Source organism: Arvicola amphibius, chromosome 3, assembly GCF_903992535.2.
Source record: "Arvicola amphibius chromosome 3, mArvAmp1.2, whole genome shotgun sequence".
Taxonomy (NCBI): domain Eukaryota; kingdom Metazoa; phylum Chordata; class Mammalia; order Rodentia; family Cricetidae; genus Arvicola; species Arvicola amphibius.
This window is the reverse complement of record NC_052049.1, coordinates 51,208,231-51,224,775: the sequence shown is the minus strand read 5'-3', so window position 1 is coordinate 51,224,775 and position 16,545 is coordinate 51,208,231. Positions and strand designations below refer to the sequence as shown.

The following is a 16,545-nucleotide window of genomic DNA, read 5'->3' as shown; positions in this document are numbered from 1 at the left end:
GATGTGGAAAGTCCTTCTGTATATGTGTTGCTTTTATTTGTTAATAAAGAAGCTGCTTTCAGCCAGTGGCTTAACAGAATAAAGCTAGCCTGGAATATATATATATATATATATATGGCAGAGTTAGAGAGAAGCCATGTAGCCGCCTACAGGAGACAGATGCACCAGAACCTTGCTGGTAAGCCACAGCCATGTGGCAATATACAGATTAATAGAAACGGGTTAATTGAAGATATAAGAATTAGCCAGAAATATGCTTAAGCTATTGGCCAAACAGTATAATATAGTTTCTGAGTGATTATTTGTTTCTGGACAGCTGGGAACAAATGAGTGGTCTCCTCCAACAACACATTGTGCTAATACAAAGGCAACAGCAAGGTGCAGAGTAACATAAATTACACAGTGTGCTACTGTGCAGATGAATGTCCAATCTGGTCTCACTTTCCTTGTGAATGCATGGAAACTTCCTGGGGAACTAAGTGAACTCCAGAGACAGTTCTGAAGAGTGGAACTGAAATGTAGAGTTGGTGATAGTCACTTTTTAAATCATATACTCTTTTAGGTACCTTTTGAATTTTCTGTCAGGAGTAATTTTCATTGTAATTTAATACTAATCAGAAAATCACAGAAACCTGTCTGAAGACAGAGCCACCAGCATGAGTTTGAATCTTTGCACTACCATTACAGTATGATCCTGGATTAGTTTCTTGCTCATTCTAGGTTATAGGTTTTTTTTTTAATCTATAAAAAAGGAAAGCTAGTAATGTAGTTATGGTGGTTTGAATAAGAATGGCCTCCATACGCCCAGATATTTGATAGTGTGTTTGGTTCCCAGTTGGTGGACTATTTAGGAAGAATTAGCCTGTGTGGCCTTACTAGAGTAGGTGTGTCCTTATTGGGGGATGTATGCAACTGGGTATGGGCTCTGAGGTTTCAAAAATCATGCCAGGCCTGTTATTACTCTTTGCCTGCTATCTATGGATGAGGATGATCCATGGATGAGCTACTGCTCCAGCACCTTCATGCCTGTATGCTGCCATGCTCCCCATCGTTATGGTCATGGACTCACCCTCTGAAACAGTAAGCCAGCCCCCAGTTAAATGCTTTCTTCTGTAAGATGCCCCATTCATGGTCCCTCTCACAGCAATAGGATGGTAACTAAGACATGAGTATTGAAAGTTTCAAAGTCTGTCAGTGCCATGACTACATAAAAGTATTTTATATTTAGAGGCAGACTGCATCGTGCATTCTTCAGGGCCAGGATGATCCACCGAGCTTTCACACAGCAAACTTTTTTCTTCTTTAGTGTTTGCTATCAACAAAGTGGAGTAGAGTATCTGTCACCTTGCTGTGACAGGCCCTTGCTCCTTTTGTCTCTTTTTCTGTCCTTCCCCAAATGAACTGGAAGAATGGCATTGCTTTTGAAGAGACTATCTGTGGTAAATAATTCTTATGCAAAACAGGACATACTAAAATTTTAATTCTATAAAAACCTAGTAAACCATCAATTAAGGACCAGAGTTCCAAAGAATATTCTAAGCCATCCTCCCACCACATGGCTCATCACAACCCAAGTTGCATACTTTGTTGGGAATGTTGACATCACTTCCTCCTGCCAAGAGCACTCGACTGCATTCTTCATGGCCTCCTTCAATAGCCAACATGAATGGAGTTTCTCCATTCTGACACAAAGAAAAAGAAGTTAAAATTAATTTCCCCTTGGCATGCGATAAAAGTGCTTTGAGAAAGAACATGCTTCCAATATCTTTTTTTTTTTTTTTTTGGTTTTTCGAGACAGGGTTTCTCTGTAGCTTTGGAGCCTGTCCTGGAACTAGCTCTTGTAGACCAGGCTGGCCTTGAACTCACAGAGATCCGCCTGCCTCTGCCTCCCGAGTGCTGGGATTAAAGGCATGCGCCACCACCGCCCGGCCCAATATCTTTTTTTTTTTTTTAAAAAAAAGATTTTATTTATTATATATACAGTATTCTGTCTGAATGTATGCCTGCAGGCCAGAAGAGGGCACCAGATCTCATTACAGATGGTTGTGAGCCACCATGTGGTTGCTGGGAATTGAACTCGGGACCTTTGGAAGAGAAGGCAGTGCTCTTAACCTCTGAGCAATCTCTCCAGCCCCTTCCGATATCTTTTATGCCTGATTCTTTTGCTGTTGTTAGCATTACTTAGCACATAGGTGCCAATATATACTGCCAAGACCATGCACTTGGTACAGTCAAATCATATGATAATCCTAGAAGGGCAGGATTCATTTGATACTCATTTTATAGGCAAGAAAACCAAACAACTGGTGATCAGAGCTTCCATCATCTTCCATCTAGCCTACTCAGTCCAGCTATTCTCAATTTCTGTCTTGCTGACCTGGCAGTCCAAGGACACACCATGTCTTTTATGGACATGCTTGTGTGCACATGTACACACACACCCCAGGAAAACAACAACAACAGAAGCCAACTCTTTCCACCAAGGACCACTGGAATGGCAAAACAGAGATGACATGTTACCTCCTATGCAAAGGCTGTGGTTTCTGAAATAGATTCTCCTGGCATATTGTGTATGCAGCTATAATCATATGTTTTCCCAATGATTTTCTTTTCCTGTAGGGCCCCAGTGTAAAAACACATACTTATTCTGAAAACAAATGGCTTCTTTCTCTTCCTCTTCTTATCATCATCATTATTGGAAACATTTGTTTTCATTCAATATATTCTGATCACGGGTTCTCTTCCCTCAATTCCTTCCAAGTTCCCCCCCCCCCATTTTCTCCACTCACCCAACTCCAGGCCCATTCTTTCTCTCTTTCTCTTTAGAAAACAATTGGGCAAACAAACAAACAAAGCAGAATAAACATACATGCACAAGAAACACACACACACAAACAAAACCCATAAAACTACAAAATCCAAAACCACAACATACAAGCAAAAACCAATCAGACAAAAAAAATATCAAAGCAAAGCAATATGAAACAAAAAGTCTACAAAACACCATTGATTCATTTCGTGTTGGCATCTACTGCTGGGCATAGAGCCTCCCATGAGTGTGGATTGTATATCCAGTGAGACTCCATTGGAGGAAACTAAGTTTTTCTTTGCAGGCAGTTAGGGACATCTCCTTAGAACTGGAAGCTTGCGTCCACTTTCCCCTGTCAGTGTTGGGACCTCACTGGGCTTGAACCTGTGCAGGCTCTGTGCCTGCAGCCAAGGTCTCTGCTGTGTCCGAAAGACAGAGTCTCTGGTGACCTCCCTCGAGGTAAATTCAAATGGCTTTCAAGTGAATTAGCAGTTTCCCCAGTAGAGGACACTTGAAGAAAACATCAGGACCCTGCATGTCCACCTACCTCATTGGTCTCGTTTACTTCTGGCCACTGAGTTAGTAGCACCTGCACCGCTGGGCTGTGGCCATGCATGGCAGCCAGGTGCAAGGCAGTGTTCCCCTCCTGAAACAGAAATCCATTCCCGGTGAAATTGCCTGTGCTGAGAAACACACCTTCCAACACCAGGCTACAGGGTGATTTCTGGAAGATTTTTCTTTGGTTAAAGCAGAATATAGACATTATCCAGTTTTAAGTAAGGCTTATCAATTTCTAAATTTTAAATAAAAATCCTTGGCTATTTAATACAGTAGGAGAAAAAGTCATTCTTGCTTAAATTTGCTACCATTAAAAAAAAAAAGAACAGCCGGGCGGTGGTGGCGCACGCCTTTAATCCCAGCACTCGGGAGGCAGAGGCAGGCAGATCTCTGTGAGTTCGAGCCCAGCCTGGTCTACAAGAGCTAGTTCCAGGACAGGCTCCAAAGCTACAGAGAAACCCTGTCTCGAAAAACCAAAAAAAAAAAAAAAAAAAAAAATAGAAAAAGAAAAAGAGGGCTGGAGAGATGGCTCAGCATTTAAGAGCACTGATTGCTCTTCCAGAGGTCCTGAGTTCAATTCCCAGCAACCATGTGGTGGCTCACAACCATCTATAATGAGATCTAGTGCCCTCTTCTGGCCTATAGGCAGGATACTGTATAAATAAATTAATTAATTAAAAAAAGAACAAAGAACAACAAAAATAATTGAATCTAGCCTATGTAATCAACCTGAGCAGTAATCTTAGTAACACATATCAAAAATATATGGTGCAAAACTCATTGACTTTAATTTCACATTTGGGAATTTACCCTAAGGAACTCAACAAAGATGTCCATATGGATGGCTACCTTGTGAGTTTTCCTTTCAGAGTTAATGTGGGACCAAGTTGAAGCAGTCCTCAAGGAAGAATAAGAGAAGGTTGGGACTCCCCAGAAGTGGGTCCTCCATTTATGAAACAATGCCTCACAAGCAACTTGGAGGCCAAGTTCATCAAACTTCTGATTTAGAAGAGCCAAACTCAACATGTAGTAGAAAAATCCATAAAGTAAACTAACTCCAAAACATTTATGGCTGGGAGTTGGTGGTGGTGCACACCTTTAATTCCAGTACTCGGGAGGCAAAGGCAGGCAGATCTCTGTGAGTTCAAAACCAGCCTGGTTTACAGTGTGAGTTCCAGACCAGTCAGGTCTACACAGTGAAACCCTTTCTCGAAAAATGTGTATGGAGCAAAAACTACCAGTCATAGCCAGGCCTGATGGCACATGCCTTTGATCTCAGCATTCAGGAGGCAGAAGACGGTGGAGTTCTGTAAATTCTTGATATGTAGCCTCGCCTACATACTAAGCTCCAGGACAGCCAGGATTACATTGAGACCAGTCTCAACAACAACACAACAACAAACACCTACCAATTATGATAACCTACAGCAAAGGTGGATGGATTTCATCTGTACAGTTCATGATTCTCTCAGCAGGAACAACTTAAGAACTCTACTGTGGACCAGAAAAGAACAATCATGCCATCTGCACACAGATTCTTAAGCCCAAGACCAACTGTTACTCCTCCTGGTTCTCAGTTAAAAACCAAAACAAAACAACAACAACAAAAGCCACTAAGTCCGCCTCACCTTGTCCGTTTCTGAAGTGTGCAGATGAAGGAAGATAAGCTTTTCAATCATTTCGACATGGCCCCTCTCAGCTGCCAAAAGAAATGGCTTTCTTCCTCTCTGAAATCAATCACAAATTCTACATTTATTTCACATTCAGCAAACAATTGGAGTAACTGACAAGGAGTGGGTAGCATTTGAAAGGTAAAGAGGCAGCTAAGATGCTCCTTCTTGATCATATCCATTCTAGACCCTTCTCGTGGGAAGGCGATGATAATTCCTCTAAAGTGAAGCCAGATCCAGCTCTGGGTTGTTATCATTGTCATCAGAACTGTGGAAACCCGAAATTAACAGTGAGTCCATTTCATGGTAACAAGAGAAGTGCTCAGAAGAGGCTCTCTGAAGCCGGGCGGTGGTGGCGCACGCCTTTAATCCCAGCACTCGGGAGGCAGAGGCAGGCGGATTTCTGAGTTCGTGGCCAGCCTGGTCTACAAGAGCTAGCTCCAGGACAGGCTCTAGAAACTACAGGGAAACCCTGTCTCGAAAAACCAAAAAAAAAAAAAAAAAAAAAGAAAAAAGAAGAGGTTCTCTGAAGCCCCAGAGAAGGACTGTATCACAGCCTAGTGATCAGATGCCAGTTCAAATGCCACAGCCTAGTGATCAGATGCCAGTTCAAATGCAGCAAGAATTCCTGACTGCTTCAACTGTTCTTCTGCTCAGCTACCTCCTGAGACATGAGCTAGTGCCAGATCCTGCTTGAAGCTCCTCAGCAGCATCCTAAATCTTCCTGATAAAAACACACGAGACAGAAATTCTTTAGCATTTAACACACATGAAGCTCATTCAGATACAACACTTGGTCAGATTCAACTGCATTTTGCTTTATTTTTAAAGATGTATTTATTTTTATTTAATGTGTACACGTAGACCTTGAGTGTATGTATGTGTATCATGTGCATGCATGATCCCCTCAGAGACCAGAAGAGAACGCTGGGTCAATAAGGGAGGACACGTCCGTCAGAGTTGGTGTACAGGACACATCCTGACACCAAATTCTCAGCATCAAGGAGGTTTATTACCTGGGAGGGATAGGGAGGGGTGGAGGAGCCACAAAGACAGACAGTAAGCAGCAGCAAGCATTTTTTTTTTCTGGAGTAGGGTTTTAAGAGGGAGTCTGTGCTAGGTAGGGTGAGTTGGTAACCTGATTGAATATGTTAGCCAAATAATTGATTGTTGGACCTTAGTGTTCTGTCTCAGTAATGAGTCTATGGTCAGATAAGAGAATGGACCTCAGGGGCTAGCTTTAGGAATGTAATCTAATGGTTTTTAGCAAGGGGGAAAAAAGCAAAACTTGTGTGTGCCTTGTCTGCCATTCTCGGGCCTAGAGCCCTTCAGGGTCACCTGGAACTGGAGCTGAAAACCATTGTGAGCCTCCATGTTGGGACTAAGAATTGAACCTGAGTCCTCCGAAAGAACAGTAAGTGCTCTTAACCACTGAACTTTCTTTCCAACCTCCCCTCCCTGCTCAATCCAATTTGAGGCCGTATTCACAGGCTGTTATATTCCTAAGAATCAGCCAGAAAACTCCTGTGTGGGGACCTGTTTGAAATGGAAAGGAGAACCAAAGCGGTGACATCCAGAAACTCCAGTGAAGAGAAGTGTTTGTAGCCGGCTCCTCAAATATAGAATTCTTGAATAGTGGTAATTTCTCCAAGTTTTCCTGTTGGTAATGGAGACTGCCTTTGCAATAGCCAAAATGTCATGAAGAAAAGTGAAAAGATGCCCAAAAACCGAATTTTTAAACTTGAGCTATTTTTAAGAAAGAAAAAGGAAGCTGAATGACAAAACAGCAATGAATCTTCTTCAACTGAAAAGGAGGAAAATTCAGCACAGCTTAGTGTGTTAACTGAGAGCTTACCAAGATGCCTTTAATGTAAAGAGGGTGCAACAGTCTATAAATAGGGCTCTGAATCTGCCAGCTAATCGCTTGCTAGCTATGTTCAACAAAAAGATCATGCCACTCTTTGCTTATAAGGGAGGAAAGAGGAAGAGGAAGTGGCTAAAATAGCCCAGTGCCTATTGGACAAAGTGGAAAACATCTGCTTAAGATCAGCTCTGTGGAGATCTGGGTCTATGAATGTGCAGAAGCCAGAGAAACAAACCAGCAGCAAGAAGTTCATGCAGTTCATTGTTCTTAGGCTACATATATTGTCAATGAGAGCCTCTATCTCCAGTCCTTCAAAGTTTGAGGCTTCCCTGCCTTCCTTATTCCCAGGAAGTCACCAAAGGGCAAAGGGAAGGAACAGATAGGTTAGAGCCACAGTCTCCTGCCTACAAGTTGGGCTATGGTTGAAGGATAAAATCTAGTCTGTTCGAAAATGACAGATGGATAGTTACTGTACGCAATTTAACACAAATATCTTCAAAGGACAACAGCAGACGAAAAATCATATAAACAGCTTGTGGTGATTCATCTTATTTATCAACTTGATTGGATTATGAGCTGGCTAGGACATTAGTAAAGCACCCCCAGGCATGTCTGGGAGGGCGTCTCCAGGCAGGACTTGAGGTTGAAGGCTTTGATCTAATGAATGGTTTAATCCACTGATGGGTTCAGATTTTGAATAGATTATTGGGGGTGACAGAACTGTGGAAGATGGGCCTGGTTGAGGGATATCGGTCACTAAGGACCTGTTCTTGGGCCTGTCCTGTGCTCGCTCTGTCCTACTGTGCTCAGCTCTGCTTCCTGGCCACCAGGGTGGAAGCTGCTGTGCTCTGCCACACGCTTGCTGCCGTGAAAATAAAATCTCTGTAATACTGAGCAATGATGTCTGTCCTCGTTCTCTTGGGTATGTGTGCCCTAGGGAGAACAAGCCTGAGTAACACCTAAATCATGAAACAGGGAACAACAGGCATTGCTTACATACTAGATGAAAATAAGAGACACCGTGACCACGACAACTCTTATAAAAGAAAGCATTTAATTGGGGCTGGCTTACAGTTTCAGAGGCTTTGCCATCATGGCTGGACAAAGGCAGACCTGACCTGGCGCTAGAGAGGAGCTGTAGGTTCTACATCTGGATAGGCAGCCAGCAGGAAGAGCCAGACGCTGGGCCTGGCTTGAGTATTTGAAGCCCTAAAGCCCACTGCCAGCGGCCATGTCAGGACAGCAGCAGGTGGCAATAGACTTCAGGTGATCAGCCCACTGGCATGCAAGGTACTGATGGGTGAATCTCAGATGGGCAAGGCCCCAGAGCCTCAACCCCAGAATGGTTCTTGCTGCTGCAGTGTCTTTACATATTTGTCATTGCTGTTTTTCTCTGGTATCTGGCATAGGTGTAGGGACATCTCCACTGCCTTTAATGTGGTATGATTATTTTTTTAAAAATATCCTATTCTCCTGGATATTTTTACTGGTGGATTATCATAAAGATGATTTCCTCCTAAACTTTACTTTTTAACTGAAGCAATGATTTTATATAATATAATGTTAGTTTAAATAGAATTTTGATGACTCAGGGGGGTCTTTAATAAATACAGTCAGGAATTACAATAGAGGTAAGCTTAATGGAGAAACTAACATAGGTAAAAGCAAGATATGGTGTTGCCCCTTTCCCTGATAAAGCAGGGGTTGCAGAGGATAGAAAATGAGAACAAGGAAATGTCACACAGCTAGTTTCTCTTGAAAAGCCATATAGACTGTGGCTTAGGTTAATGATTAAGTAAAACAACTGAGTCCCAGAAGCTAAGAGCACTCAAGTTCTTTTAACCTTAATGTTGGGAGATGTGGTCACAGGTTTCGGTATGCATCACAGCTGAAGCAAAGCTTTAACTATGACTTAAGGGTAGATTAAGATGATTTTGTTAATGGCCTCAAGGAGAAAAACCTGGGAAAAGTTAGAAAGGCACATAGCTGAGTGAGAGACTTGTTAAGGTCAGGGAACAAGAACAAAGCAGCCTTAGAGTGGTATGGTATTTCTGTTTTAATAAATAAAGCTTGCCTGAAGAGCAGAATGTAAAACAACCATACTAGTCAGCGATACAGGTCAGATAGTGGTGGCACACACCTTTAATCCCAGGAGCCACACTAGGTAGCCATAGAGGCTGGACAGTGGTGGCACACACCTTTAATCCCAGCAGCCACACTAGTCAGCCATAGAGGCCAGGTGGTGGTGGTGCATGCCTTTAACCCCAGCACTAGAGAGGAATATTAGACGGGAGGAGACAGGTCTCAGTTTCAGTCTCAATCTGAGAATTCGTGGAGGCAGGACCGTCCATTTCAGTCTGAGGTAAATATAAGAGCCAGCGGCTGGCTGCTTTGCTTTTCTGATCTTCAGGCAAGCTTTACTTATTAAAACGCAAATACATCTATGCATCCCAGTTATAATTAGCTGGATGTGCCTTTTGTGATTGGTTGGTTATCAAAATGATGATGAATTCCTAGTATCCAGTTTTGCCCTCAGCTTCCTCATAAAAAAAAAAAAAGAAAAAGAAAAAAAAAACTGTTGACAAATAGATATGCACCCTGAGGATTTAAAGCAGAGATAACTAATAGTTTTTGAATCATAAAAGTTTAGGTTTATGATTCTTTTAAGATTCCTTATAAGATTACCTTTTGAGATAAATAATAAAGTGATCGATTCTTTCTTTGTAATGACAAAATACAGTTGCCAGTAAGAGAACTAACTGAGAAAAATACCTTGTTGGCTTACACTCTGTTCATCTATAACAAGTTGCTTGGGTATAAATATATGTGGGTTCTTGAAATAATTTGTTTCTCATCTATAATACATAAGATGTTTAATCATGTAAGGGAAATGAGAAACATGTTTTTTTACTTGCATTCATTGTATCATCCACTTGAAAAATAGAATATAACCACATTATAATTTTTATACACTTGAAAGATTCTGCTGGGATGTATAAGCTATAAAGGAATAAAGTTAGGAGACAGACATCAGATAGAATGAATACATCTAGATAGAGTTAGAAGAAACAGATAGAAAAGTCAAGTTGAGTGATAGTCTGTTGACTCCACTGGCTCCCCCTCAACCCCTGAGCTGCCAGAGGACGGTCCTCATGGGAGCAGTAGCCCACCACCAGTGACATACTTCCTCCAACAAGGCCACACCTCCTAATGGCCACTCCCTGGTGACCAAGCAAGCATTCAAACGCATGAGCCTATGGGGCTATTCTTATTCAAACCACCACATATACCATACATTCCACATAATTCATGTATTCAATGATTTTACTGAGTATGCATATATGCAGCTATTGTGCTATCCATAGAGTAGCCAAGAGGAGCAGTAGAAAGGGCTCCTTCAGAGTAGAGAGGCACAGAAGCACATATTCAAATGGAAAGGCATCGAGAGCTGGCAACAGGGTCTAGTACCACTTAGCATGACTGTGTGTGGACAAGGAAGAATACAGCAAGAGGAGACACAAAGCTGCCTATACAGATGGCTAATGTCCTGAGCCAGGAGATAAAAACACCTTTTACCCTATCTCTGCCCATAATCTTTTCCTTTGGAACATGGCCCTCAGCCCATGTTGATGCAACCTTTAACTCTATGACTCCCATTATGTTCACCAAGGACTACCTACCCGAGCTGGCCACACATCACAGCAGGCCAGTCAGAGTTAGCCATGGGTTTTTGCCCCTGACACAGTCTATATTTAGTCTAGAGTCATCAGCTGAGATGTCGTTAGCCCTCCTTGCCACTTGATAAGCAGACTGTGAATATGAATGAAGCCAGAACAAGGGAAAGTGGAACCGAAAAGTAAAAGGAGACGGAGTATTGATGCCAGTATTTGCAAGTCCTGGATCCACACATAACTGAAGCCACTAGTATCTGCACAAGACAAATAAATCCCCCTCTTTAAAAAGTACTGTGACAGATATTTGGTGGAAACTTTTTTAACAAGGAAAGGTTTATTTTGGCTCCCAGGTACAGAAGTTTCAGCCCACCATTGACTAGCTCTGTGGCCTTTGGGCTCTGACAAGATAGAAGCATCAGGAAAGACGCGTATGATACAGGAAAGACAGCTGTGGCAATCTGGTAAAGACCAGGAAGGATTCAGAACCAAGACATACCCTTCGAAGGAACACCCCAACCGACCCACTTCCTCTAAGTAATCCCCACCTCCCACAGTCCCACCGTCTCCCAACAGCCTATTCACATTCTGATCCAGAGTCAACAGATTAAACCATGGAACAAGCCAGAGTCTTCACCGTCTAACCATTCCTAGACATGCCGTCTCAGACAGGACCAGACGTGTACCTGCCTGCTTACCTAGGCATCTCTGTATCTAATCAGGTTGACAATGAAGGTTGTAATTCCCAGTGCCTTTGGTTAGTGGCCTTTATTTGTCCAGTGCTGGAGACTGAACTGAGGGCCTCATGCACATCAGAAAAGTCTCTACCAACAAGAACTTTATCCCCAGGCCCAGAGGTTTCTTTAAAGCAATTGATCCAATATCATACAATTATGCAATTGGCTTCAATGCCCATTAGGGGATCTTCTTAGGTTCCTGACCCATAACGTTATCATAGGTCACATTTGGCACTGGTCCACTTAGATATAGGTACCATAGCTTGCCGCTGGTCACGCCTTTCTATATTACACCATTTATTGCGTGCAGCACTGCCACATGCTAGGCTTCACCTGACTTTCTCCTGCCGTGGGAAGTGATCAGATAACTCATGTTATATGGTCGTGGTGATTGGCTCAGAATTGAGCATGCGGTTCAGTCAGGACCAAACAGAATTGCTTGTGACACTCATATATGAACTTGGACAGGAAAGGTCTCTTGTCTTTGGGTCAAAATCTGTATGACTACAAACTGGAAGCTGTGAGCAGACCTCCTCCCACCACACATAGAGAGGGCGAGCACCAGGAAGTGACAGTCAGTGGTTACAGAAAGAAAAAAAAAAAAAAACACTGGACCCTACCGTGTCTGAAATCGGCAAGATACTCCCACAAAGACCTCATTTATAAGTTAGCAAATCATCCTTGTTTTTCAGCACAGATTAAGATGGATTTTGTTACTTATAACAGAAAGAATTCTAATATATATTTAACAGTTTGGGGTCTATAATTCTAATATATGTATATATTATATGAAATATATGTATAAATCTGGTTTTTTTCATTACTACAATCTTAAAGGCAGGCTACTTTATAAAGTTAAAGAAGTTTGTTTGGCTCATAGTTCTAAAAGGGTGAGGTCTAGGGCCATATCTGAGAAACGCCTTCTTGCTGGCTGAAACATTTGCAAGAGTCACAAAGCAAGAGAGAGAGGGAGTGTGTCTCTTCCTCTCATTATAAAGTCATCAGGTTTCAATCACAACCTTCCATCCTGGTGATCGCTTCTAATCCTGACCCTTTCCCAGAGGTCCCACCTCCCAGCACCAGGGTTGGCTTAATGTCCTTACCATCAGATGCTGGGGATTAAACTCCCTGTAAGAGTTTGAAGCAACTAATCACCTGTGAGCCATGACAAGGGCGAATGTTTCTCTACAAGGATTAGAGGTCTGTTCGGTTTTAAAATAACCTGTCTCTTTGTACCCTGAGTTGCTGCAAAGCTTTACATTTTTGTATGGCTACACGAAGTGACAGAGGACCCACACCCAGAGAGAGCTTAAGAAAGACTGAGTTATCACAGATGAAGCGTCTTTGCAAAAGAAGAGCTAAGTCTGTGAACTTTGGACGCCCTTTATAGATGTTACCAAAAGAGATAAATGGAAAAGCCAAGTTAGGCAGAGTAGGGTGTTTAACATACTCTTGCTCTTTTAAATACTTCAAAGATGAAGCAATAGTAAGATGTAAATAATAGGATATAAATCTTTTTTCATGTCTAGGTACATAGGGCAAAAGTATCAATAGAAATTTCAAAGCCATACGTGTTTTTGAAAATAAAGTTTCATACCATGTTCTTTCTTTCTTTCTTTCTTTCTTTCTTTCTTTCTTTCTTTCTTTCTTTCTTTCTTTGAAACAACACAACCCATCTGAATTATGTTCTAGTGGGCTTCTAGCCAGTGCAGTCTCAAGGGATTCCCTATATTTGGAAGGCAGAAAAACTTCCCAGCCAGATCCAAGAAGATGGTCTGAGCCCCAGCTTCATGCCTGGAGCAGATCCCCTTGTCTCCTGGCCCAGGATCCGAGGCTTTATTGAACAAGAATAAGCAGTGTCCAGGGTTCTTGTTCCTTTTTGTTTTTCCTTTGTTATATTTTTTAACCATCTATGTTTTAACATGATGCATTTAAATTTTTTTGCTTGTAAACAAGTTTGATGCATCGAATTGTTTCATAATAAATTATTTTACATTTCAAGTTTAGTAAGTCACCAAATAAATGCAACAAAAAGGTCAAAAACAGCCATTAAGCAGGCACCCAAAGTCCCACCTGACCCATTCTTTATCATAGGGATCCTTGAGACTCAGCTCCTTGGTTTTTTTGTGTATATCCATCCACACCCCACAACATTTCCGTTTATGGGAAGCAGAACGCAACATAAGGAGAAAACAGAGTAACTAAACAGTCCAGGAAAGTACGCAGGAAGGTCATGTGTGCTCAGAGCTGGAGATGCAGCACACAGGCAGGGAGGTGGGATCAGACACAGGCTGAGTTCTGTTTTCACAGTACAGTGATAGCTTTGGCTAAATGCCACCTCAGATACATTTGGTCCATGCATCCATGGGTGAATAAAACTACTCAAAATCCAAAATATTCACGGGGGAACAAAGCCTTCTTCTACTGAGCATGTAGCAGTTTTCTTTGTCATTCGCCCCACGGCAGGCTTTAAAAGACCACACAGCATTATCGCTGAAACAGATATTAACAGCAATCTAGGGATGCTTTAGAAGGCTCAGGGGGCTCTGTGTAGGTTACATAAATACTAAACAATTTTATATGCAGACTTGAATTTCTGCCTGTTTTAGCATCCAAGAGGAGTTCTGGAACCAATCCCTTGTGGATACCGAGGGATGCCTGAATGGGAAAACAGATGTCTTCCCGATTCTCCTTACACTCTTTACTATTACCCCTTCCTCCAAAGACGCTGCAATTAACCCACAAGGCCTTCCAGCTCTGAGTCTGTTAGGCCAGTAGATGTTCCCAACACGCACAGCTGACAGACACATAACCAAACACGTGTATGTTTTCAACCAATATTCAAATGGCCTTTGTAGCTTCCCTTCTACTCCCTCCACCCCAGTGTTGCTTTAGTTTTGGTCACAGATGGAGGTTGGCATATAGATTCAAAACATTTAGACTACTTAGCCTAAAACTCCTGGCTCTAATCTCTCTCCTCTGGTAATGTCACAGCGATTTGTAGGGCTGTGTGACTAGGGGACTGTCCAGATTTCCCAATGTCAGCGTGTTCTGAACTCCGTCCAAATTCTCTTAGGCCTGTTTAAATTCATTTTGTCTTAAAGATCTGTTCTGAGAAAAAGCTTCTCTTGCCAGAGCCTAGAATTCCCTTCGAGCCAATGAGAAGGATTTCACTAACCCTGTTGGATGAACAGCTCTTTCTGATGAGAAGAGTCTGGGCAAGAGGGTAACACTGTGAGACAGAGTAATCCTTCTTGCACAATGGGTTTTGTGAAATCCCCAACACCTTTATACAAACGGTGAGTCAATAGTCATCACTTCCTGATCCTAGCTCCAAACTGACTTCTCTTTACCACTTTTTTTAAAGCTATGGTAAAATAGTCATAACATAAAGTTGACCGCCCTAATCATTATTAAATGCATAGTTCAATGCATAGGTCTGGTTGTTTATCATTTTGTGTGTGGGGGGGGAGTATATGAGGCACGGAGATCAGAGGACTTGTGGGATGTAGTTCTCTACTTCCACCATGACACTTAGGCCTGTCCCTGAAAAAATGCACATAAGTTGCTTTCCTCTGTGCCTAGCACATTAAGACGCAGTTATGAGGTAAAACTGGTCTTCTTAATCTCAAGGCACCACGGCAAATACAGTAAGAGCGTTACAGTCCTTGACTGATTTCTGCATAACTTTGGGTCAAATATATCTAAAGGAGGTCAGGCACTGTAAAACAAAGCTCGAGCACACATTTTGAATAATAATAGCACACATTTTGAATAATAATAGCACACATTTTGAATACTAATGGAGGTGGATAGCGTCCAGCCCCCAGCTGAAAAGAGGGAATGGCAGAGTCTGTGCTTCCTGTCCTCCTCACAGGCAGAAGCCTGGGCTACTGCTGCCAGCAACACTTCCCTTCTCCTCTGTGGTTAGCCGGTTAGCCAGAGAGGCGAGGAGCTGGCTAGAGGGCCAAGCCTGCTCCCGCAGCCCCACCCAAGCAGGAAGAAGCAGAACTCTGAGGGAGCGTGCAGGCACACCTCATTGGGTTGGTTCAGGTCCTGCAGGCGCAAGTCTTGAATGAGGTAATCCACAATGTTCAGGTTATTGTTCTGAGCTGCGAAGTGGAGCGCGTTCATTCCTTCCTGAAGAGAGCCAGGGTGAAGAAGTAAGGGCTTACTTCAGAACCCCAGAACTCCTGCCCCAGCACTGGTGAGGTGAGCACTCACCCTCCCACCTCCCCATGGGACCGGCACACCTACCTGGCTCTTGGCTCTCTGGTCTGCTCCAGCTTTAACTAGCATGAGCATGATCTCGAAGCTTCCAGACCAGGCTGCAAGGTGAATTACTGTCAAGCCGTGCTTCCCCAAGAAGAGAGAAGAGGAGAACCCATTAAGTAATGAACTACCACATTCTGTCTTGAGCAACAAAAGCCTAGGTGATATTAGAGTCCTGGAAAAATAAGAAATAAGTAATTTAATATGCAACAGAAGTGATATTATAATCCTATAGGAGTCATGTAAGTAATACAGGCACACGTGGGTCTCCAGCTGAAGGAAATAAAATGAAATGTTGCCCTGCAGTGTACTAAAAATTAGAATACATACAATAGCATAAGCAACACAAACAAGGACTAGTTTTGAACTAGACTATAATGTGCACTCTCTTGATTTAGAATGATAAAAGGAAAAATAGAACATAAACCTTAAACAAATGATGCTTTCAAAGCCTATATCACTAGTAAAGATAAATGGATCGCCAATCTATGGAATCTTCTTACAAAGCATCATCAACAACAAAAGACAAACCACAGAAGAGCATGCGGGTAGACAGGGTTTCCTAGAGCACTAGAACAAATGAAAAGTGTCACTGTCTAAACTAACTGGCAGTTCTACTTAAAATCAAAATATGCACCGGGCAATGGAGGCACATGTGTTTAACCCCAGCACTCGGGAGGCACAGACAGGCAGATCTCTGTGAGTTCAAGACCAGCCTGGTCTACGCAGAGGTTATTTGGAGAAACACTGTCTCAAAAATAAATAAATAAATAAAATAACCAAACCAAAAACAAACAATAAAGAAAGGAATGGGGTTTAAGATAGCTGAAAAGATGGTATGAGTTGTGCATATGTGTGCATAAAGTAGTCAGACTGAAAGATTCATTTCAGAACTTCATGACCTGTAGAAAGCTGTATGCTGAAATCTTTTTTCCTTTTGTTTTTGTTTTTGTTTCTTGGAGAC

The 16,545-nt window shown here is 42.3% G+C and overlaps 1 protein-coding gene across 1 annotated transcript in view; it reads right to left on the bottom strand.

Annotated features, from left to right (window-relative positions):
- The window catches only part of Ankdd1b (ankyrin repeat and death domain containing 1B), a 60,775-nt gene that overhangs the window by 27,153 nt on the left and 17,077 nt on the right, over positions 1–16,545 (bottom strand). Inside the window, exons 4-8 of the mRNA XM_038324309.1 lie at positions 15,567–15,665; positions 15,345–15,449; positions 4,996–5,094; positions 3,357–3,455; positions 1,584–1,682 (exon numbers count right to left, since the gene is read on the bottom strand). Of these exons, the coding sequence (XP_038180237.1) occupies positions 1,584–1,682; positions 3,357–3,455; positions 4,996–5,094; positions 15,345–15,449; positions 15,567–15,665 (501 nt within the window). The remainder of the gene's footprint in view (positions 1–1,583; positions 1,683–3,356; positions 3,456–4,995; positions 5,095–15,344; positions 15,450–15,566; positions 15,666–16,545) is intronic.